Source organism: Eubalaena glacialis, chromosome 4 (assembly GCF_028564815.1).
Source record: "Eubalaena glacialis isolate mEubGla1 chromosome 4, mEubGla1.1.hap2.+ XY, whole genome shotgun sequence".
Lineage (NCBI taxonomy): Eukaryota > Metazoa > Chordata > Mammalia > Artiodactyla > Balaenidae > Eubalaena > Eubalaena glacialis.
In genome coordinates this window covers 34,476,893-34,502,630 of record NC_083719.1, presented here as the reverse complement: position 1 = coordinate 34,502,630, position 25,738 = coordinate 34,476,893, and the positions used below count along the sequence as shown (strand labels likewise).

Below are 25,738 nucleotides of genomic sequence, written 5' to 3'. Positions count from 1 at the left end.
ATGAGAGATTAAGAAAGATCTTGATGGCAGAGAACAGCTGTCTAGTTTTCTATTGACTGCTAGCCTGGTACAGGACACATACTAGGTGCTTGTGAAATACTAAGTTAGTTTTCAGTTAATACATTTTGAGTGTCATCACAATATTTTAATTTCACAAATAGCAACATCCATTACCCATTTTAGATACAATGTACAGTCCTGGGTTTTTCATTTGAAAGTAAGACAATACTGTATATCCCTGATCAATACTCTATATAACCAATACTATTGCAAGAAATAATGCTTTATAACAAATACGTACTTTGGGGTAAGTGGTTTGGGAATGTTTATATAGCATGTAATACATATGTGTGTTCTTGGATTTATGGAACAAAATATCATGTAACATTAAGGTGATGCTATTCAGAATCTTCTTAGGTCTAATAATGGTACCTCTGTTCTAGTTTTTATAAACCAGTGTGTATGTGTGCACCAGATCTACGGACATTGCTTATTATTTTAGTTTTGCCATGAGTTTGGAAAGTAAGATGAGGTATGCTTTTCTCTACACATACAGATCTCAGATCTCAAGTCTGGAGGGAGAGGAAGGGAGATTGGAAGGAAGACAGGAGGAATAAATAATCCCCATGCCTCAAACACTTCTTTGATAAAAGAAAAAAAGATCCAGCTGTTGGCAAGTGGTGTTTTGTGAGGGCATCGTAGAATCACAGGCTTGTATTTCAAGGAGACGTTATTTCTGTGGCACAAACATGATTAAGGGTAATGTTGTGTTATTTCAGATTTTCGTTATTCATAAAAGGAAAACCAATAGTGTCAGACGTGCAAAAACAAAGCTAAATAGGCTTCAGAGGCCTTCTGGCTCTCAAATCTAAGAGAATATAATAATTGGACTGTTTATTTGCCATGTTTCATATTTGCTTTCTTAGAGGGAAAAACACAGTAGAGATTCTTCATTCAGAATAGTTGCTTTTAGTGATGGGGATTTGGTTTTATCTACTCTGGCCCCTCCCTTTCCCCAGTACATTTCTTCTGTCTGTCCAGGTAACCAGAGCTGCTCCTGTGCTTACAGATATTCAAAGCTGCCCCAAATTCTGGAGTCTGACACTACAGGGAGGTTTTAGTGGAGAATCCAGGGAAGGAGGTAGAATCCAGGGAAGGAAGTGGCATTAAAAAGACATCAGCGTCTTAAACAATCAGCTCCTAAAGAGGAGTGGGAAGACAGGGCTGACTGTGTGGCAACCACATCTGCCTTCCCAACTTTTTTCCTTTCCCTTATGATGCATATTCCCTGAATATGACTGAATCTTCTTTGCGTCTCTTTCAATGCCTGCCATGCACAGTTAGATTTAGGTACCTGTCCCAAGGATAAAACTACGGGGAGAAGAGATGGTCATGGAGTAAGTTACCCTACAGTTGAGCCCCCTACAGGTGGGTTCTGGCTCTGGATTTCAGGAGAACCTATACTTGTGGTAAGAATCTGGAATGGCATGTTGGTAAGGAACAGAGCCTTCCAGAGATGGTGGCTCTTGGCATTGCTGCATCTGGTACAGGAAAGGGAACTCATGGTCCAGGGACTCAATAAGGGAGAGGACTTTAAAACACATTTATCTATCTTAGGCACTCCTGGATGCTGTGACAATATTTCCATTGAGTAGTACTAAGAATTTTTGGCAGCCATAGTATTTCTAACTTTTTGGTGCAGTTCTCATTCATTTGTTTGCTCAGCCAGTATTTGGTGAGAACCTACTATGTGCCAGGCACTTAGTGCTCAGAGTTAATAATGCAGAAATAATAATTAATAGTGACGATAAAAGCTAATATTTGTGAAGTATTTTATGTGATCCATGTCTAGTGCTTATCATTTATTTTACTTTATACTTTTATATGTAGATGGCATCATCTGTCCATTTATAGATTAAGACATTGAGGTTTACAGAGATGGAAAGATATTATTTCATACAACAAATATTTGAGTATCTTTTATGTGCCAATTGCTGTGCCTTTTGCTAGAGACACAATAGTGAGCAAGACAGATTAGATACTTACTCTCATGGAATTTAGATTCTAGTGGGGGGGAGGTAGACAATATGCAAATAAGCAATTAAATAGTATGAAACTTGAAGTTGGTGATAAATATAATACTATGAAGAAAATAAAACTTGATCATGTGCTGAAGACTAACAGGGAGGGTGGGTTGAGTTAGATGCTTTAGATACAGGAAGGTCTACTTAAGAAGATGACATTTAAGTAAGACTTGAATGAAAAGGTGTCAGCCATGCAAACAACTAGGGGCAGAGCAGAAGGAAGAGTGCGCACAGGGGCTGAGTTGGAATGAGCTTAGGTATTTGGTTAGCAGAAGAAGGCTGGTGTAGCTGGGGTGCAGCAAGCAAAGGGAGTCCCATCTTGAGGGGCCTTAGGACCCTGAGCTACATGTTACTAAAGGCTCCTGGGAGTCTGATTTCTTTCGACTTCATGGAGCATCTTTGGGGACAGTGAATGGAGGAAGAACCAGACAGTGCTGTGCAGAACAGATTTTCTTGTTTCCTCTTAGGTAAAGTACATCTCTCTCTTAGGTAAAGACTGTCTTGTCTTTCTTGGGCTGTCCAGGACCTTTGGGAGTTGAAGCAGAGCAGAATACCAGAGAAAGTGTGGTTTTCTTCTGGTTCTTTCCCACATTATTTACCAACAAAGATCCCTTTGGAGTTCTTCTCTAGGCTCTGCTAAAATAGCCAAGGCCAACATTATCAACAAAGTATGCCATTTTCTCCCTGATCTTTGCCACATTTCTTTCATAACCGACAACACAGTGTTTATGACATCTCTCCAAACTTGGAAATCACACAAGCAGAAGTGTGTGCATCAATGTGTATGTATGTATTCATGTGTGTGTCTATGCGTGCGTGCGTGTGTGTGTGTGCGTGTGTGTGTGAAAAAATGGGAACTGGGAGTGGAGAAGCATAGGAAACTGAGGAGAGAAGACAGTGTAATGGGTATGTAGTTGATGAGCAAGAGATGCCAATATTACCTCAATTCCTCGCTATTCAAAGTGTGGTCCTTCAAACAACAGCATTGATATTACCTGGGAGCTTATTGGAAATGCAGAATCTCCTGCCCCATCCCAGATTTTAACAAGATCCTCAAGTGATCCATATGCACATTAACACTGAAAAAGTATAGCCTTAATGATTGCGTATGCTTGGGTATTATTCTCACCCTTTATCTTTGGTTATCAAGGATCTCTAGAAGATCATGTCCAGCTCAGGACTGAACAACTATTTTATCAAAAAGTATCACATATAGTTTATTACACCATTTATCATACTTTATAATAATGGTGATTTTTTCTTGCCTAATTCACCCCACTATGATATGAATTCCACAAGGATGAACAACATGGGTTTGAACTACTTGGGTCCACTTATATGTAAATTTTTTCAATAGTAAATACTACAGCATAGCGTGATTCATGGTTGATTGAGTAGGCAGATGCAGAACCGCGAATATAGAAGAACCAAGTGTACAGGGAGCCAGCTATAAATTATACGCAGATTTTTGGCTGCACAGAGGGTGGGCACCCCTAGCCCGTGTGCATTGTTCAAGGATCAACTGTGTACTCTTTGATTTCCATATCCCTGACCCAATGCATGGCATGTAATAGATACTCAATAAATGTCTACCAAATGCTTGATAGTCCAGAGCAGGACATGAGGCATAAGGAATACTTAATAGAAGGAAACACCTTCTCTTCCTTTACTTGATAAGTGCTGTTATTTTCATCTCCCAACTGCCCACCTCTTCTCAGCCACACACAGAACTCCTAGCACAGTGTCTTGCACAAAACAGGCACTTAATTTATTAAATAAGTTAAATAAGAACTAGACAAATCTAGTCTCTGCAAAACTCCTGCCACACAGAAGTTCCTGGAGTGAAGATGGAGATCAATGAATAAAAGGTACTTATCTGCATGGTTTAATTTTAGCCTGAAAAATTTACTGATTATCTTGAGAATTGTCAGGACAATTGAAAGAAATTTTGAGGTAAAAATCAAGAGATTGGTAGAAATAAGTGCCTAAGCCACATATTCTGTTGGGTTTCAAACAAACTCAAAAACAATGCTTTGGCTGGACCTTCAAGATGGCGGAGGAGTAAGACACGGAGATCACCTTCCTCCCCGCAGATAAATCAAAAATACATCTACAAGTGGAACAACTCCTACAGAACACCTACTGAATGCTGGCAGAAGACTTCAAACTTCCCAAAAGGCAAGAAACTCCCCACGTACCTGGGTAGGACAAAAGAAAAAAGAAAAAACAGAGACAAAAGAATAGGGACGGGACCTGCACCAGTGGGAGGGAGCCGTGAAGGAGGAAAGGTTTCCACACACTAGGAAGCCCCTTCGCGGGCGGAGACTGAGGGTGGCGGAGGGGGGAAGCTTCCGAGCCACGGAGGAGAGCGCAGCCACAGGGGTGCGGAGGGCAAAGCGGAGAGATTCCCGCACAGAGGATCAGTGCCGACCAGCACTCACCAGCCGGAGAGGCTTGTCTGCTCACCCGCCGGGGCGGGCAGGGGCTGGGAGCTGAGGCTCGGGCTTCGGAGGTCAGATCCCAGAGAGAGGACTGGGGTTGGCGGCGTGAACACAGCCTGAAGGGGCTAGTGCACCACAGCTGGCCGGGAGGGTGTCCGGGAAATAGTCTGGACCTGCCTAAGAGACAAGAGACCATTGTTTTGGGGCGCACAAGGAGAGGGGGTTCCTTCCCCATCTGCCCACAGAAGGCAGAGCACCGCCTAAACAAGCTTCAGAGACAGGCGCAAGCCTCGGCTATCAGCGTGGACACCAGAGATGGGCATGAGACACTAAGGCTGCTGCTGCCGCCACCAAGAAGCCTGTGTGCAAGCACAGGTCACTATCCACACCTCCCGTCCCAGGAGCCTGTGCAGCCCGCCACTGCCAGGGTCCTGGGATCCAGGGACAACTTCCCCGGGAGAACACACGGTGCGCCACAGGCTGTTGCAATGTCATGCCAGCCTCTGCCGCCACAGGCTCGCCCCGCATCCGTACGCCTCCCTCCCCCCGGCCTGAGTGAGCCAGAGCCCCTTAATCAGCCGTTCCTTTAATCGCCTCCTGTCTGGGTGAAGAACAGATGCCAGAGGGTGACCTACATGCAGAGACAGGGCCAAATCCAAAGCTGAACCCCAGGAGCTGTGCAAACAAAGAAGACAAAGGGAAATTTCTCTGTGCAGCTTCAGGAGCAGCGGATTAAATCTCCACAATCAACTTGATGTACCCTGCATTTGTGGAATACCTGAATAGACAACGAATCATCCCAAAATTGAGGCAGCGGACTTCGGGAGCAACTGTAGACTTGCGGTTTGCTGTATGTGACAGACTAGTTACTGATTTTTATGTGTATATTAGTATAGCTTTTAGCGCTTGTTATCATTGGTGGATTTATTTACTGGTTTGGCTGCTTCTTCCTTATTTTTTATTACTTAAAATTTTTTTTATTTTAATAATTTTTAAACATTTTTTATTTTAATAACATTTTATTTTATTTTATTATTTTTTTCTTTCTTTTCTCCCTTCTCTTCTGAGCTGTGTGGCTGACAGGGTCTTGGTACTCCGGCCAGGTGTCAGACCTGAGCCTCTGAGGTGGGAGAGCCAAGTTCAGTACACTGGAGCACCACAGACCTCCTGGCCCCACGTAATATCATTCAGCAAGAGCTCTCCCAGAGATCTCCATCTCAACGTTAAGACCCAACTCCACTCAGTGACGAGCAAGGTCCAGTGCTGGACACCCATGCCAAACAACTAGCAAGACAGGAACACAACACCACCCATTAGCAGAGAGGCTGCCTAAAATCTTAATAAGTTCATAGACACCCCAAAACACACCACCAGACGTGGTCCTGCCCACCAGAAGGACAAGATCCAGCCTCATACACTAGAACACAGGCACCAGTCCTCTCCACCAGGAAGCCTACACAAGCCACTGAACCAACTTTACCCACTGAGGGCAGACACCAAAAACAACAGGAACTGCGAACCTGGAGCCTGCAAAAAGGAGACCACAAACACAGTCAATCAAGCCAATCACAAGTCAATCAATAGTCAATCAAGTCCAGGAAGCACAGACAGTCCCATAGAGGATAAATCCAAGCAGAAATCAGCCAAGACACATATTAATCAAACTATCAAAAATTAAATACAACGAAAAAATATTAAAGCAACAAGGGAAAAGCAACATACAAGGGAATCCCCATAAGGTTAACAGTTGACCTTTCAGCAGAAACACTGCAAGCCAGAAGGAAGTGGCAGGATGTATTTAAAGTGATGAAAGGGAAAAACCTACAACCAACATTACTCTACCCAGCAAGGATCACAGTCAGATTCGATGGAGTAATTAAAAACTTTACAGGCAAGCAAAATCGAATAGAATGCCGCACCACCAAAGCAGCTTTACAACAAATGCTAAAGGAATTTAATTTCTCTAGGCAGGAAACACAAGAGAAGGAAAAGACCTACAATTACAAACCCAAAATAATTAAGAAAATGGGAACAGGAGCATACATATTGATAATTACCTTAAATGTAAATGGATTAAATGTTCCAACCAAAAGACATAGACTGGCTGAATGGATACAAAACAAGACACGTATATATGCTGTCTACAAGAGACCCACTTCAGACCTAAGGACACATACAGACTGAAAGTGAGGAGATAGAAAAAGATATTCCATGCAAATGGAAATCAAAAGAAAGCTGGAGTAGCAATTCTCATATCAGAAAAAATAGACTTTAGAAGAAAGACTATTATAAGAGACAAAGAAGGACACTACATAATGATCAAGGGATCAATCCAAGAAAAAGATATAACAATTGTAATATTTATGCACCTCAATACATAAGGCAAATGCTAACAGCCATAAAGGGAGAAACCGAGGGTAACACAATAAGAATAGGGGACTTTAACACCCCACTTTCAGCAATGGACAGATCATCCAAAATGAAAATAAATAAGGAAACACAAGCTTTAAATGACACATCAAACAAGATGGACTTAATTGATATTTACAGGACATTCCATCAAAAAACAACAGAATACACTTTCTTCTCAAGTGCTCATGGAACATTCTCCAGGATAGATCTTATCTTGGGTCACAAATCAAGCCTTGGTAAATTTAAGAAAATTGAAATCATATCAAGTATCTTTTCCTACCACAACACTATGAGACTAGATATCAATTACTATATATCAATTAAAGGAAAAAAATGTAAAATATACAAACACATGGAGGCTAAACAATACACTATTAAATAACCAAGAGATCAATGAAGAAATCAAAAAGGAAATTAAAAAATACCTAGAAACAAATGACAATGAAAACACAATGACCCAAACCCTATGGGATGCAGCAAAAGCAGTTCTAAGAGGGAAGTTTATAGCAATACAATCCTACCTCAAGAAACAATAAACATCTCAAATAAACAGCCTAACCTTACAGCTAAAGCAATTACAGAAAGAAGAACATTAAAAGCCCAAAGTTACCAGAAGGAAGGAAACAATAAAAATCAGATCGGAAATAAATGAAAAAGAAATGAAGGAAACAATAGCAAAGATCAATAAAACCAAAAACAGGTTCTTCAAGAAGATTAAAAAAATTGATAAACCATTAGGCAGACTCATCAAGAAAAAAAGGGAAAAGACTCAAATCAACAGAATTAGAAATGAAAAAGGAGAAGTAACAACTGATACTGCAGAAATACAAAGGATCATGAGAGATTACTGCAAGCAACACTATGCCAATAAAATGGACAACCTGGAAGAAATGGACAAATTCTTAGTAAAGCACAACCTTCCAAGACTGAACCAGGAAGAAATAGAAAATATAAACAGACCAATCACAAGCACTGAAATTGAGACTGTGATTAAAAATCTTCCAAGAAACAAAAGCCCAGGACAAGATGGCTTCACAGGTGAATTCTATCAAACATTTGGAGAAGAGCTAACACCTATCCTTCTCAAACTCTTCCAAAATATAGCAGAGGGAGGAACACTCCCAAATTCATTCTACGAGGCCACCATCACCCTGATACCAAAACCAGACAAAGATGTCACAAGGAAAGAAAACTACAGGCCAATATCAGTGATGAACATAGATGCAAAAATCCTCAACAAAATACTAGCAAACAGAATCCAACAGCACATTAAAAGGATTATACACCATGATCAAGTGGGGTTTATCCCAGGAATGCAAGGATTCTTCAGTATATGCAAATCAATCAATGTGATACACCATATTAACAAATTGAAGGAGAAAAACCATATGATCATCTCAATTGACGCAGAAAAAGCTTTTGACAAAATTCAACACCCACTTATGATAAAAACCCTCCAGAAAGTAGGCATTGAGGGAACCTACATCAAAAAAATAAAGGCCATATATGACAAACCCACAGGCAACATCATTCTCAATGGTGAAAAACTGAAACCATTTCCACTAATATCAGGAACAAGACAAGGTTGCCCACTCTCACCACTATTATTCAACACAGTTTTGGAAGTTTTAGCCACAGCAAACAGAGAAGAAAAAGAAATAAAAAGAATCCAAATCGGAAAGGAAGAAGAAAAACTGTCACTGTTTGCAGATGACATGATACTATACATAGAGAATCCTAAAGATGCTACCAGTAATCTACTAGAGCTAATCAATGAATTTGGTAAAGTAGCAGGATACAAAATTAATGCACAGCAATGTCTTGCATTCCTATAGACTAATGATGAAAAATCTGAGAGAGAAATTAAGGAAACACTTGCAATTACCATTGCAACAAAAAGAATAAAATACCTAGGAATAAACCTACCTAAGGAGATAAAAGACCTGTATGCAGAAAACTATAAGACACTGATGAAAGAAATTAAAGATGATACAAACAGATGGAGAGATATATGTTCTTGGATTGGAAGAATCAACATTGTGAAAATGACTCTACTACCCAAAGCAATCTACAGGTTCAATGCAATCCCTATCAAACTACCAATGGCATTTTTCACAGAACTAGAACAAAAAACTTCACAATTTGTATGGAAACACAAAAGACCCCGAATAGCCAAAGCAAATTTGAGAAGAAAAACAAAGGTGGAGGAATCAGGCTCCCTGACTTCAGACTATACTACAAAGCTACAGTAATCAAGACAGTATGGTACTGGCACAAAAACAGAAATATAGGTCAGTGGAACAGGATAGAAAGCCCAGAGATAGACCCACGCACATATGGTCACCTTATCTTTGATAAAGGAGGCAAGAATATACAATGGATAAAAGACAGCCTCTTCAATAAGTGGTGCTGGGAAAACTGGATAGCTACATGTAAAAGAATGAAATTAGAACCCTCCCTAACACCATACACAAAAGTAAATTAAAATGGATTAGAGACCTAAATATGAAGCCAGACACTATAAAACTCTTACAGGAAAACATGGACAGAACACTCTATGACATAAATCACAGCAAGATTGTTTTTGACCCACCTCCTAGAGAAATGGAAATAAAAACAAAAATAAACAAATGGGACTTAATGAAACTTAAAACCTTTTACACAGCAAAGGAAACCATAAACAAGATGAAAAGACAACCATCAGAATGGGAGAAAATATTTGCAAATGAAGCAACTGACAAAGGATTAATGTCCAAAATATACAAGCAGTTCATGCAGCTCAATATTAAAAAAAAAAACAACCCAATCCCAAAATGGGTAGAAGACCTAAGGAGACATTTCTCCAAAGAAGATATACAGATTGACAACAAACACATGAAAGGATGCTCAACATCACTAATCATTAGAGAAATGCAAATCAAAACTACAATGAGGTATCACCTCACACCAGTCAGAATGGCCATCATCAAAGAATCCACAAACAATAAGTGCTGGAGAGGGTGGAATCCTCTTGCACTGTTGGTGGGAATGTAAATTGATACAGCCACTATGGAGAACAGTATGGAAGTTCCTTAAAAAACTAAAAATAGAACTACCATACGACCCAGCAATCCCACTACTGTGCATATACCCTGAGCAAACCATAATTCAAAAAGAGTCATGTACCAAAATGTTCATTGCAGCTCTATTTATAATAGCCAGGACATGGAAGCAACCTAAGTGCCCATTGACAGATGAATAGATAAAGAAGATGTGGCACATATATACAATGGAATATTACTCAGCCATAAAAAGAAATGAAATTGAGTTATTTGTAGTGAGGTGGATGGACCTAGAGTCTGTCATACAGAGTAAAGTAAGAAAGAGAAAAACAAATACCATATGCTAACACATATATATGGAATCTAAAAAAAAAAAACTGGTTCTGAAAAACCTTGTGACAGGATAGGAATAAAGACACAAATGTAGAGAATGAACTTGAGGACACGGGGAGGGGGAAGGGCAAGCTGGGAAGAAGTGAGAGAGTGGCATGTACATATATACACTACCAAATGTAAAATAGATAGCTAGTGGGAAGCAGCTGCATAGCACAGGGAGATCAGCTCTGTGCTTTGTGACCGCCTAGAGGGGTGGATAGGGAGACACAAGAGGGAGGGGATATAGGGATATATGTATGCATATAGCTGATTCACTTTATCATACAGCAGAAACTAACACAAGATTGTAATTATACTCCAATAAAGATGTTTAAAAAAAAAAGCAGTGCTTCATGTGTGATAGTTTTAGTTGCTGTAAGTATTCAGAAATCTTCAAAGTAAAATGGCACAATGAGAAGCATGTGAGAGATGAGTTTTACTGCGGGAAAATGTGTGTGTGGGTGGAGGGAGACAATTCCATGTTTGGTTTCTACTTCTGGAAATTACTTTATCTACCTGTACAGTTTCAACTAGAGCAAGATTTCTCAACCTTGTTAGTACAGTAGTCCCCCCTTATTCGATGTTCTGCTTTTTGAGGTTTCAGTTATCTGGGTCATCTCTGGTCCAAAAGTATTACATGGAAAATTCCAGAAATGAACAATTCATAAGTTTTAAGTTGCTCAGTTTTTAAGTAGTGTGATGAAATCTCATGCTGACCGCTCTGTCCCACCTTGGCAGTGAATCATCCCTTTGAGCGGCATATCCCGCCCATTGGTCACTTAGCCATCTTGGTTATCAGATAGACTGCCATGGTATCTCAGTGCTTGTGTTCAAGTTACACTTATTTTACTTAATAATGGCCCGAAAGTACAAGAGTAGTGATGCTGGCAATTCAGATAGTCTCTTACTGTGCCTAATTTATAAGTTAAACTTTATCATATGTATGTCTGTATAGGAAAAAACATAGTATATATAGGATTTGGTACTATTCATGGTTTCAGGCATCCACTGGGTGTCTTGGAACATATCCCCTGCAGATGAGGGGGACTACTGTACAGACATTTTGGGCTGGTTGATTCTTTGTTGTGGAAGCTGTCCAGTGCATTGCAGGATGGTCAGCTGCATCTCTGGCCCTCTACCCACTCAATGCCAGTAGCACTGCCCCCTTCACTTATAACAACACAAAACATCTCCAGGTGTTGTCAAATATTTCCTGGATCAAAATCAACCCTGGTTAAGTACCACTTCTCTAGGGAAACAGATGGGTCTATTGGTCTTTCTGATTACCTAACAGTATTGCTGCTCTATTGATTTTCCTCTTAAATCTTTATATTTCATGTATAGATTCTTCCTGGTCTCAGGACCTTCCCATTTAGGAAGCTGCCCTCACCAATGCTGTGTTGGCAGATTTAGAAGTTTGGGATACTGTTATCCCTGGCTTAGCAGCTCCTGTACACAGCAAAACCTCAGGGAATGATTCCATTTGACTCTCGGCTGAGAATGGTGCAGGCAGATGCTGTAGTGGAGAGGGAGAATGTATAGCTGAGCTGGTTTATGGGAAGTTAGCAGTAATTTAGGGATTCTTTATTTCTTGGGGTGTCTTTTAATTATTTTTCAGACAGCCCTATTGATAGTCCTTAAAAGGAAATCTCTATGAAAAAGAGGTTTAATAAGTTTCACCAAGGGTGGCAGTGGGAGCAGGCTTTCTTTTCTGCCCCTTGACTGAAACGCTGCTGCTCTAAACTATTCACTGTCAGCTCATCTATTGGTTTAAAGAAACAACCCAGCAAGTTTAAAGAAATTGTGATGAATATTGAGCTTCTCTACTGGGAGGCATTAATGTAATAAGGCTTCTCAAATTTAGCATCTGGGATCCTGGATCAAAAGACTTAAAAGTAAAGAAACCAACCTCCTTTACTTCAGCTTACTGTCTCTGAGACATGCTGAGTGAGGTTTTACACAATATGAAAGATACAGATTTATCCAAGGAGAAAACACAGCATGATCATTTTGATTCTTCCTTTACAAAAGGATTAACCTCAGTGTTCTATAAGATGTGTCGGGTTTAATTTAATATTAAAAATTGTATTTCCTATACATTTATGTCAAGTGAAGTACAAATATTAAATTACAAGCATGTAGTTTTTAATTATCTGTTCAGTTTTAGAAGTGTTTTGGTTTGTGTTACATATTGTGCATTATCTCTGATGACACAAAATCGCTTGTATTGTCCACAAAGCCCTGATCGTGTGCTGGAGGACTGAAGCAAGATTACATGACAGGAGTAAGGAGTGATCCTTATTCCTCAAGGTTTGGCCTTTGTCTCTGAAAAATCCAAATAACCAATCACTTTAATCAATGGGGAAAAAAAATTAATGAGATTAATTGTAGGTTGTCAAATAATAACCAAATAATTAATTTTGACATTTTTTTCAGTCAGATTGAGCATTGTGTAGTTACAATTGGAGAGAATTGACTGACTTCCAAATCAAGTAAAAGTGATTTGAGAATTAGTATTTTTTCATAATCTGTGTATTTTCCCTACTCTATTACAGTCAGAAACCAATAGTAGGTTTCGTTTATTAAGTACTACCGGGAATGAGGCAGTACAGATCTACCTGCAGAGATGATCATGTGCTGAGGTCAGAGTCCTATATGCCATCAATCAGGTTTCTACCCTCTCAAGGCCAGAGTCCACACAGAGTTGTGTTTAGGGATTTTAGTACAAGGTAACAGGGAATGGAGCTGACTAATTAGTACTCTGGAGTCAATGATATTGAAGGAACACCAACAGGCAGAGAGACTCAACACATAACTAAGTTCTACTTACCAGCCTAACATTTAGTGGTGAAATTTCAGTATCCTAAGGGTGGGAGGGGATCATAAGAGAAAATAATTTCCTTAGAAGACTTGAATACCGGATAAGTTACCAAGGCAAGATTCCTGTTAATGAAAGTGTAAGATTAAATCCATTCTAGAGGCTGAGGCAGGATAATGCCTGAAGAGGAAGGTTAAATGGTAGTAGCTAGGATAAAGGGAACACTACCTAAAAGCTATGTCAGTGGTCCCAAACAGAAACCAGGCCATTGGCAATGGAATGGAAAAGAGGAGGCCATATCTGAGAGAGGATTTGGAGGTCAATACAATGGAACTTTAAGGCTGACTGAATGTGAGATTTGAGGGGCAGGTAAGAATTCAAGATGAATCCAAGGATGAGATGTAAGGAATATGAGATAAGTATGATAGGGACACATATAAAGGAGCAGGTTTGAAGGGGAAGATACTATGTTTCATCTAAAACATTTTAAGTTTAAGTTTCCCATGGAGCAATGAAATTTAGTTACCTGATAGGCAGACAGGGAATCTGTAATGTAGGTCAGATTAGATGGTATCAATTATGCATCTATTATAAGGCATGAGGCCAAAGAAATGAATGAGATCACCTTAGGAAGAAGCATGGGGCAAGTTGAAGTCTTGAATAGAAATTTGGATAACACTTTCATTTAGGAGTTGGAAGAGCAGCAAGAGGCAGCAAAGGAGACTGAGAAAGGACAGTTACAAGAAAGTAGAAAAACTAGGAAAGAGTCTTGGCTAAAAAGCCAAAGGAGGAAAATATTTCAAGAAGGAAGTATAGCAGTATCAAATGTTCCAGCAAGGCTGAGCAGGATTTACTCATTCCTTTATTCAACAATGTTAACTTAAATGCCTGCTAAGCTCTGAGCTAGGATTTAGGAATGAGATCACAGAAGGCTGGTGAGTTTCTTTAGTAGTCACTGAGGATATTTCACAGAGGTTTTATATGAGTTACAATCATGATAGTCTGATTACAGCAGTTAAAGATGGAACCAAAGTTAGGGAGAGAGAGCCAGGCTGTGTAGACTAATTTTCTGAGAAATCTAAAAGGAAATAGTAAAGAAAAAGGGGGTCAATAATGGCCTAATCTGTAAAAATGGTTATTAGTAGAAGTAGTGATTTTACTTTTATAGCATATCCCATGTGAACAATTTTGACCCACTGACTTGAACCAAATGTTTTTATATTTATAAAGCTGGATACAGTAGTGGGCACAGGAGATTATAAGGCATAGTTTTTTCTTTTGGGGAAACTTACAATCTAGATTAAAATCAATATGTATGTTGGGGGATTGCAGGTGGAGAGCAAGATATAAAGACTGAATAAAAATTCAATGAACATAATGAGCATTAGTTACAATATCTAATAACTGTTACTGGTTGATGAGAAGGAGCTGCAGACTAGACGAACTGTGAATTCAGAGGAAAGGAAGACCACCATGAGTGAACAAAGGCTTTGCCACAGAGAGGGGAATACATGTAAATTGCAAAAGAAGACTAGGATTGAGACTTTCATGAAGGGAAGACCAGTGGGTAAACTTCACTCCAGAACTCTGTCTCTTCCCATGGAAAGTGGAGATACTACCACCTGCTTATCTTCTACCCTAGAAAAGGGCGTCAAAAGCTAAATATACTCTTTCACCCCTTCATCCAGCAGTCTTCTTTCGGTTCACAGATTGCAGGTACGTATGCTTCCCTACTCCTGTGGTGGTGGCCTTATAATCACAAAAGGTACCAAGATATCAAATACACAGGAAACCTGTTCCCAGAAAGCAGGAATCTTAAAAACCTTGGCGCTGTGCTAAATAAAACAGGCAAGGAAAGGGAAATATAGAGTGCCATGCATAAACTTTTGCAAGCAAGCTTAGTGCCCTGCAGAGACCAAGAGAGGAGCAGTTCTTATATTGATGGAGTCAGAGCCTGAATTCTAAGATCAGGATATAGATACCAGAATTGCACACTCATGAGCATGTCAAACCTTAGCCTCCTGGGCCTTCTTGTTCTGAAGGTTCACAGATGAAATGAACTTGATGCATTTTCTTTGATGTTTATTAAACCCATAATTTTGCAGAATTTGAAATGGAACTGTGGCCAAACTGAGAGACCAACCAGAACTCCATCTCAAAGAGCTTTTATAAATAATACTGGAAAGATATTGAATGGAAGAGAGGTAGTACTTAATATACATAACAGATCAATTTTCTTAACATGGCAGAATGTAAATATTTAGCTGCTGTTCAAAGCAACAAGCAATGTGGTAATGTTGATTGTCCTACATTTGCTAAATCTTAGACAAGTGATGGATAAGAATGTTATTTTCAAAAAATATTTACATAAATCTAAATCCTGCAACTTAAATCATTTCCATTCCTGCTTGCACAGATGTCCCAATGTGTGTTTGTCTAGGTAATGTTTTTCTTAGCCACAAGTGAATAGATGTTTTGTGATTAGGTATATCACCATATGAAAATAATTGTAATTTAAGTTTTATAGTTCTTTTATGGAACCTTCATGAACATGGGTTCGTTTCTTCCTGGTAAGAATCATATGAAGTAGGTGTGGAGAGTATCTTAATGAAACAAATTGGAAAATCCAAAACCAGAAGAGTTAACAATCTGATGACTCTCCAGTGTTAAACTTTGAGTTAGTAACTGAGCTTGAATTTGAGCCTAGTCTTCCAACACATTCAATGCTGTTTTCAAAGTACTGCATTGCCTAATTTAATATGAAGACCAGGCTGCATCAGTCTGAAATCAAAGTATTGGCCAAGGCTGTAATTTCATTTGAGGCTAAGGATCCTCTTGCAAGCTTGCTGATTGTTGGCAGAATCTAGTTCTTTGAGTTGTAGGACTGTGGCCCTCAGCTCCTAGAAGCTGCCAACTCTTCACTTTATAAGAAGGAAATCTTTTCCTCTTCCAACTTGGGTCCAGTGATTGGTGGTCTGCAAATTAATCAACAATAGATAGATTAACAGGAGAAAAGACAATGTTTATTTATGCATGCACAGTGTACATGCAGAAGCACTCAGAGACTAGTAACTCGCTGGAATAACCAGAAAGGAAAGGCTTATATACTAAACTCAACAAAAGAGGGGTAGATAGGGCTTCAATGGGAGAGTGTGGAAGGTTCTTTTTTTTTTTTTTTTTTTTAATTCTAACAAGCAGCTGAATTCACACTTCTGGTGCTAAGTGTCGTTTTTTGTTTTTCTTTGTTTTTGTTTTTTTTGTTTTTCCCCAATCAAGTAACTCTCTGGGAGGGAAGTCAATGGTAACTATATTTTCAGAGGCTCTATTTAAATTTAGATAATGTTTCTTTCTGTGGCTGCTGATTGTTCAGATATATTCAGCTCAAAGTAATTTTCATATCACTTTGGTGGGCTATTAATCACTTCAACTGTCACACAGTCCTCTCTACCACATTGCATTTTGTTTCTTAAGGACAATAGAACATCTGCTGCTGCTTGTTGTCTCTGTTTGATGGGCTTACCTGCTTAGGTTAGGTCCACTCAGGATAATCTCTCTTTGGTTAACTCAAAGCCAACTGATTAGGGACCTTAATTACATCTGAAAAAAAAAAAAAAAACTCTTCCATATACTGGAACATAATCATGAGAATGATATCCCTCATATTTACCATGTTCAAGTGGAGGGGACTATATAGGACATCTATAACAGGGGATGGAAGTTTGGGGGCCATCCTAGAAGTCTTCCTACCACAGCAAATGATAGGATGAGATGTTAAGTTCAGTACTACAAGAGACCATAAAAATGAGATGATCACACAGATCCCTTACACTGTTGAGTTAATAAAATGGATGCTGCATTCTAGCTGATTAGACTAGATGACATCTAAGATCATCCATACCAGAATGCAGAATGGAGTAACTCCTCCATTCAAGAAAACTTTTTAAACCAACTTGATTTCTTTCACTCTTTCTCTTAGCTGATACATAGTTTACAAGCATAGAGAGATGCATATGAACATGTTAAATTTAATTTCTCTTCATTAACATTTCAAGTTCTTATATTAGGCAGTTGGGTTTGTAGACCTCAAATGCCCTCATTAACCCCAAACTGTTGTTATAGCTTTCATTAGTTAACTATTACTATGTAACAAATTATCCCCAAACTTAGTCACTTAAAACAACACAGTTTCTGTGGGTCAGGAGTCTAGGCAAATACTAACTGAATCCTCTGCTTCAAGATCTCTCACAAGGCTACAGTCAAGAAAATAACCTCTTCCATTCCATTCACTTATTCAGAGCCAGAGCAAAGGAACTTGACTGGCCTGGGTTCATAATGGGAGTGGCCAGCTCTTGTCTGAGTAGAGAGGACAAATCAAACCCAAAATTGAAAGGCTAAGTTCAGAATCAAAGGAGCAACTTAAGTATCATGTCCAAGGTACGAGTTTGGGCAGTAGATAAAAAAAGAAAAAGAGGACAAGAGGACAGGAATACTGAACCAGTGTAGAAGCAAAATATTAGACCAGATAAGGCACACAGGTTGTGGATTTAGAAAAAAGAAATAGTGTTTAGCACTGTTTTGCTCATGGGCAGGCTCCCTGATTTTAAAGACACAGGGCTGGGCCAGAGGCTTTCTCTGTTATTGAAAATCATAAAGTAGTATTGCTGTATTTTTGTTTTAAGTTCAAACAAATAGAAAGCTTCATGGTTTAGAGTAAATTTTGAAATTGGGGAGGAACTACTATTCCAAATGAAATTAAAAGTCTTGAAAATATTCTTTCTTGGCCAATGTTAGATTATGTATTTTCTCCCAAAATGCATAGATAGTTTTTTATGTTGATTGATAATTTAATTCTCCTCTTCAAATAATATTTGCATCTGGTGAATAATTCTGCACATCAGAGTCATCTAGCTTAGAACAAATACTGGTGGGGGTATCAGTGGTTTCTCCTTCTGCCTGTTATCTGTTTTTAATATTACCTTATTTTGGCCTTAATAACAAATTAATATTTCTAGTAACGTGTCAAAAACAAGGAGCAACTCATTTCTGAAAGAAGAAATCTAGTCATATTTAATTCCCTTTCTGCGTGCTTCCAATTATGTCTTCTATTAGATTACAGAAGTAACTAATTACTTTCATCCACCTTTTCTTCACGTGCCTGTAAATTAATTTAAAATTTTATAAATTAACCCTTATTTTGAGGGTTTATTTATTTATTTATACTTATTTTAATCCAATCCTAGATCATTTCATTATAACTCTTCTTAAGCTCACTTTTTTATTTCTTTCTTAAAACATAATCTTGCTGTATATTAAACCATAGTACAGTTTAATTTCTTCATTTATATTAGCCATTCACTGAACAGCAACTAATAAATCAACATGCAGCAATTTAAATCCCTATTAAAATTTGCCAATGCCAGATCCAAACTGACAGTTTTCCTTATCCAGAAAGTGCTGACATTTTCTTCCCATACCATCTACTAAAGATAAATAGATCAGATAGTTCTGGATGAAATTAAATGTGGCATTTCTATATTTGGGGGTTACCTTTCATTGTTTGAAAAATTCCAATAATTCTGAGGAATTATCTGTTCCAAGTCTTAAAAGATTATGATTTGCAAGGTATCAAAGTATTTTTCAAACTATTTTTTCTAACAACCCACCATGGTGTCTAAAATCCATACTCTTGTGATTACTGTAGGCTGTTTACTGCTAGACATAGATAAATAGATATACATACAGGCACAGAGATATAGATTGACATAGATATGGAATATAGACAAAGATAAATATTGCATCACTTAAAAAATTTGCTTCAAATAGCTTAACAGTTAAAGGCCCTGAGGTGATGATAATAAACTTACAGGTGTGTGTGTGTGTGTGTGTGTGTGTGTGAGCGTGCATGCGCAAGTACACATCTTGGGTTGGAAGAGTGAAAAATCTAGAAAAAGCTGTACCTCAATGGATGTAAATCAGGAGTGAGCAACAAGGTGTAAGGAAGCCTGAGTAACAGATGGGGAATAATGACATCTGCCTTTTCTAATGTGTGAAAAATCCAGAATATGTTAATTTAATTTTACCAAGACGTAAAGGAGGCTTTTTTTTTTTCAAAGTCAAAAGAACTTTATTTTGATCTGGTAATCTTACATTTACCTTTAAAAATTATTTAAAAGAACTTTTAGGTGAAGATTCTCTGTAATGTTTCTGAATATTTCTTTTAATTTTTGAATTTTATTTTATTTATTTTTTATACAGCAGGTTCTTATTAGTTATCCATTTTATACATATTAGTGTATATATGTCAATCCCAATCTCCCAATTCATCACACAACCACCACCCCCTGCCACTTTCCCCCCTTGGTGTCCATACGTTTGTTCTCTACATCTGTGTCTCTAAAATTAAAATGAAATAATTTTCCTTTATTGGGTCCAAAGATATTTTAAATGGCACTCTGTACTTACAGGCAAATCATATACATGTTCATTGCTACATTTCTGGAGGTTTGATATTTGTAACTGCCAAAAATAAATAATTAAATAGGTTCTCCCTAGGAAGAAATTCTTCTAAATTTGGAAGCAACTCCAAAGAGAGCATTCACTGTAGAGAGGAAATATCTGTGAAGAAAATAGTCTACTAGTTAATTTTAAAATACTGTCAGTTGTGTTAACTTGCAAGAAAAAAATAATTGTTTATTCAATATGTAAAAAGTACCTGACTTCATCTACATTCACAATTGCCCAAATGCAGGGTCAAGAATGATGTTAAAATATCAGCAATTGTACCGTCCTCTTGCCTTATTTCTCCCCTCCTTTATTCCCGTGACCTCTTGTGCTTTCCAAAGTGCAGGAAGTAACACTGATCATCTACCTGTGAAAAGGTCTTCTTTATTCATTGAAACAAGCCCTCTAGGCTTACAATCAACCCAAAATAGAGGGAAAGGGCAAGATTGTAGACAAAGTATTTGGGAACTTGTGAGTTCCTATAAATTCTACTTTATGAATGGTCATTTATGCAACCTATATGGAAAACCAATCCTAATGAATATATTAAATTCTTGGTTTACAGAAGTAGAAGATGATCTTTTGAATTTAAAAAAATTGATTAGTTGGGATTTTTTTCTTATCATTTTACAAACCATTTGGTCAGTTGAAGTCCTCCGTGTACTATACTAGGTTATAAAAAAAGACCCTTCTAAGACATTCGAATGTACTAGGTAAATATTCCTTCGTATTTCCTTTGGCTCATTTAAGGGAGAGATATGGACATGGCAAGAGGGAAGGAAGTTGGGAAGGACAAAGGACTGAAATGTAACCACATTGTGCCTTGTTATTCTTCTAGGATCTCATGATTCCTTCAGCTTCTACATTGACGAAGCCTCTCCAGTGGGGCCTGAACAGCCAGAAACTGTCCAGAATTTTGTCTCTGTGTTTGGAACTGTGGCCAAAAAGCTGATGCGGAAATGGCTAGCCACTCAAACCATGAACTTTACTGGTCAGCTAGGAGCTGGGATCCGTTATTTTGATCTTCGAATTTCCACCAAGCCCAGAGACCCCGACAATGAACTCTACTTTGCTCATGGTCTGTTCAGTGCCAAAGTCAATGAAGGCCTTGAGGAGATCAATGCATTCCTCACAGATCACCATAAGGAGGTAGTATTCTTGGACTTCAACCACTTTTATGGGATGCAGAAGTATCACCATGAAAAACTCGTCCAAATGCTGAAAGACATCTATGGAAATAAAATGTGCCCAGCGATTTTTGCCCAGGAAGTGAGTCTAAAGTACCTGTGGGAGAAGGACTACCAAGTGCTGGTCTTCTACCACAGTCCAGTGGCTCTGGAAGTACCCTTTCTCTGGCCTGGGCAGATGATGCCAGCACCCTGGGCCAACACCACAGACCCAGAAAAACTGATCCAGTTTCTTCAGGCATCCATCACTGAGAGAAGGAAGAAGGGATCATTTTTTATATCTCAGGTGGTGCTGACCCCCAAAGCTAGCACCGTGGTCAAAGGGGTGGCCAGTGGTCTCAGAGAAACGATCACCGAAAGGTAAGTGTCCTTAAGTTATCAGGGGAAATTTTTAAGTAATTAAACCCAAATTCAAAGAGTTAATAAGTGATGGAGCTAATTCACACCCATGTGAGTTAGTTTCCTAGGGCTGCCACAACAAAGTATCACACGCTGGGTAGCTTAAAACAAAAGAAATGTACCATCCCTCAGTTTCAGAGGCTAGAAGTCTGAAATCAAGGTGTCAGCAGGACTGGCTCCTTCTGAGCGCTTTGAGGGAGAATCTTTTCCATGCCTCTGCGTTAACTTCTGGTGATGGTTGGCATCCATTGTGGTTCTTAGCTTACAGTTGCATCACTCCAGTCTCTGCACCCACCTTTACATGGCAGTCTTCCCTGTTTCTCTGTCTTCTCTTCTTATAAGGACATTAGTCATATTGGATTAGGGCCCACCCTAGTGATCTCATCTTAATTTAATTACATCTGCAAATGCTGTATTTCCAAATAAGGTCACACTTACAGGTACTGGGGATTAGGACTTCAGTATGTCATTTTGTAGGACACAGGTCAACCCACAGCACCATGGTTTTTGTTTGCTTGTTTGTTTGTTTTTGTTTTTGTTTTGTTTTTACCACACCATGCAGCTTGTGGGATCTTAGTTCCCCAACCAGGGGTCGAACCTGGGCCCCCTGCAGTGGAAGCACAGATGGAGTCCTAACCACTGGACTGCCAGGGAATTCCTGCACCGTGCATTTTGACCCCATGCCCAGTTATCTTTTCATAGCACTCCTTTTCACATTTGCATAACATTTTATAGATTACAAAGCCCTTTCTCTACTGTTTTCAGAGTATTTCCACATACTGGATTCCATTTGATCTGCATAACAATCCTGGGAAGTAGATACTGTATAACAGATAAAAATTAAAGTTCAGAGAAGTGAAATGTTTTGTCTAAAGCCACTTGGACAATGAATGATGAAACAAAGTCTCAAGCACCATTTTTCTCAAGCTGTATTCTATGCCTTTACACTACATTGTTAGCAAGAATCAATCTCCAGAGAGTAGGCATTCCGTTGGTCAAGCCCAGACATACATGTAGGGTAGTGGTCACCTGTGAGGTGTAATTAGCAATCACCAAAGATCTTTGTAACTCATTCCCCTGATACAACATGTAGCATTGTACATGTTATTTATTCTTTTGAGTTAATTAAACAAGGCAAACACTGGAGAACAAACACAATTCCTATCACACCTTTTATTTTTAACTTTAATTGATATTTTGAATTATAGTAAAGAGGCAGAGAATGAATGTTTTGCACAAGGTCTTGTAGGGAAAGACAAGAAAATGATTCAGAGGTGAAAAGATTCAGAGGTGAAAATACTGTGGGTGGCCTTTAGAGGTGAAAATGCTATATGGTGGAGAATGGCAGATGAAATTTGTAGTGGGGCAGGAACACATTTGCAAGAAGGCTAAAAGCCTTCTTGCACAGTCTAGAGGATATAGTTAATGAATTGTACAACCTAAAGTGATGAGAGATTAAATTATAATGAATCTAAATTTTACCATATTAAATATAATAAATCATAACATATAAAAGAGAAAAAAATGTCGCCATCACAGGTGAGGTGGGGGAGGGGTCTGGAGTTGTAGCCGGCACTGGCCAGAGCTTAGGAACTGGCACTGAGGGTGGCTAAAAGCCAGGCTACAGGGAACATCCTATGAGCAATGGGGAGCTAGAAAATGATATTTAGTGGTGGAGTGACTTGACCACATCTGCATTTTGGGTAGATAATTGGTGAAGCATGGAGGGTAGATGGAGTGGAGAAAGTAAGCAGTTAAGAGGTGCTTGGAACTGTTTTGGCAAGGATATGCAAGCTAAACTGAGGAAGTGATAAAATGTAGAAGGGGACAGTATGCAACAGCAAAAGTTGGATGACTGTTTAGCTATGTGGTGTGAACGAAAGAAAAGAGGGGAGAATAAAGTTTCTTCTTGAGAAGTAGAATGAGTGATGGATGCATTCACAGAAGCAAGAAACAAAGATACAGGGACTTGGGGAGGACAGGGGGAAGATACAATCAGGATTATGCTAAATTTAAAGTGCTAGAAAGGCATCCAAGTAGATCCAGTTGATCATTAGGAATATAGGTTAACTCGTTTGGGGGATACTGCATTTTTTGACAATGAAAGCCACAGGTCCTTGGAGAGGAAGTATTCCTCCATGCAAAATTATAACTTCCTTCTGTTATTCAGGTATTTGCTGGGATCTCCCTGTTCTTTCAATTCAAGTAAGATCCCCAACCCTTACTGGGGATCCTCACTGTACACTCTATGCAAGTGTAAAGCCTTCCCTAAGATTTCTGCTGATGTCTAGATTTCTTACATTCTTATGGAACGAGCCCTTGTTGCTTCTGGATTACATAATTTTATGGATTGATTGTTCCATGTAGCCTATCCATGTCCCACCCTCTATAACCTGAGACATGAAACTTGCTTCTTGCTCAATTTCTATATAGTGGTTTATTTAGACTTTACTGAAGATCTGAGCATAAAAGGGAGGTTTTATAATCATAATAATGTAGATGACTTAAAGTTAAATTTTAGACTCATCTGGAATTACAAATCTCCTGACCTGGAATATCTTCTGATGACATCTGTACCACTTTTCACCCTAGACTCTAGTCCTCTGACTGAATCCTCTCCTCTACCCTCTTCCTGTCCTTTTCTCATCTGTTTTCTTCCCCCAACCCCATATTGCGGTGGAGATGCTACACTCTCCTCTAGATTATTGCACCAAACTATTCACCTCTCTCCCTGGCCCTAAGCCTACATTCAGTTAGTCCCATCAACATATTCATCAGAACAAGAAGACTTTTTCTTTAATAGAACCACTTTCTATAAAAATTAATTGTTCTCATAAATAACAACTTACCTTACATACTTAAAAAATGAGGGAGTTATATACACATGAGAATGTGTTGTTTTCAGACCTACCCCATAGAGCCTCCAGATTTTGAGGAAACCCCAGTAGAGGTGGGGAGGGGACAGGAGGGGCCTGGGGAATGGCTGACTCTAATTCTGTTCATTCTTGCTACACCTTTAATTTAAAAAGCTTTACTTCTAACATTTACATATTGGGCAGGAAAGGAGTCTTCCCTTCCAGCTTTACTTTCTGTTGTATAGTTCTATGCTTAGGAAAACACTTTTCTGTACAATTTGCCTACTTTGCATTTGGCCAAGAACCATATCCTGACTCCATACCTGTGTAGGGAATAGCCTTTGGGAAGTCAAGAAGGAAAATCTACTCAAAGAATAAATGACTTTCATTTTTCTCTCTTATGGAATTTCATGCAATAGGACTTTGCAAGTTACACGTTGAACTGCTTTTTGTTTACTTATGCTTTAGTACAGCATTACCAAAGTAGGATTTGTAGAATAAAGATCAGATAAGTTAGGAGAGTGTTGAAAATGATAATATATATCTACACAACTCTCCCAAAAGATTCACAATGCACATTAGCATATAAAAGGCACTAACAGGTATGTAAGTGAAGAATCCTATTTAATTTTAACTAATACAATGTTTTCCAAGCACTTGATTTTTTTTTTCAGATAACACTTATTAACAGCCCATGGAATTAATTTTGACAAAATGTCCTCAGCCATCTGCTCTAATTCAGAACCTTTCACTTGCTTCTGGCTTATATATCTGGAATAGTAGAGTTTTACCAGTGAAAAGAGAGAGTGGGAAAAGAATTTTAAAAGTAGAAATGAAGACCCTATAGGTAGAGTCAACTATTTTCTCTCTAGGATTATGCAGATGACTTGCAAATATATCTGAACCTGGCCATGATACTTGTGCTATAAGCATTCTCAATGGAGTTTGTCTCAGTACTAGAAAGCCTCTTTTTAAACCAATTACAAAACGTGTATTCTGTGTATGGTGTTAGTGTGAAATCCAGAGGTTTGGTTTGGTTTGGTTTGGACATATTTCAGCTTTCTGGGTGAGGCCTATAGGGAAAGGTCATTGTCAATCCTTGGATAATGCCTTGCAAAGGTAACTTATTACTCCTGATACAGGTAGTGAAAAAACACTTGACTCCCCCAAAATATATTTCTTTTCTCTTCTCACCAAGTGATAAAGCCCACAAAAAAGACTTTTACTGTCACTTTCCTTTTGCTGTTGTACCAAAGCTGCTCACTGAGAAAGTCCTTTGCCACCAAAGGAGAAGTCACTAGGCAATGTTAAGACTTCTCTGGGCCTTTAGTATATTTTCATTTGCAAAATTTGGAGTTTAAATTCAATTATCTCCAAGATCCTTTCCAGCTCTAAAATCCTACAATCCTGGATTTGACTAGTTTCTCTATAATTTTTCATTATGTCTATATTTGGGTTAACAAAACTCTGAGCACATGAATTTAGAAAACAGTGTTTGAAGATGTGGGTGGCTTTCAGGGAACTAAATCCAGCCTGGATTTAGGTATCATAACTTTCAATCTGGCCACTGGTTCCAAATACTGCAGATGCGTTCTCTACATTTTAGCAATGCCAAAAGACACAGA

The 25,738-nt window shown here is 38.7% G+C and overlaps 1 protein-coding gene across 1 annotated transcript in view; it reads left to right on the top strand.

The window, feature by feature from the left end:
- The window catches only part of PLCXD3 (phosphatidylinositol specific phospholipase C X domain containing 3), a 165,559-nt gene that overhangs the window by 91,947 nt on the left and 47,874 nt on the right, over window positions 1-25,738 (top strand). The window contains exon 2 of the mRNA XM_061187745.1: window positions 20,511-21,219. Coding sequence (XP_061043728.1) covers window positions 20,511-21,219 — 709 coding nt within the window. The remainder of the gene's footprint in view (window positions 1-20,510; window positions 21,220-25,738) is intronic.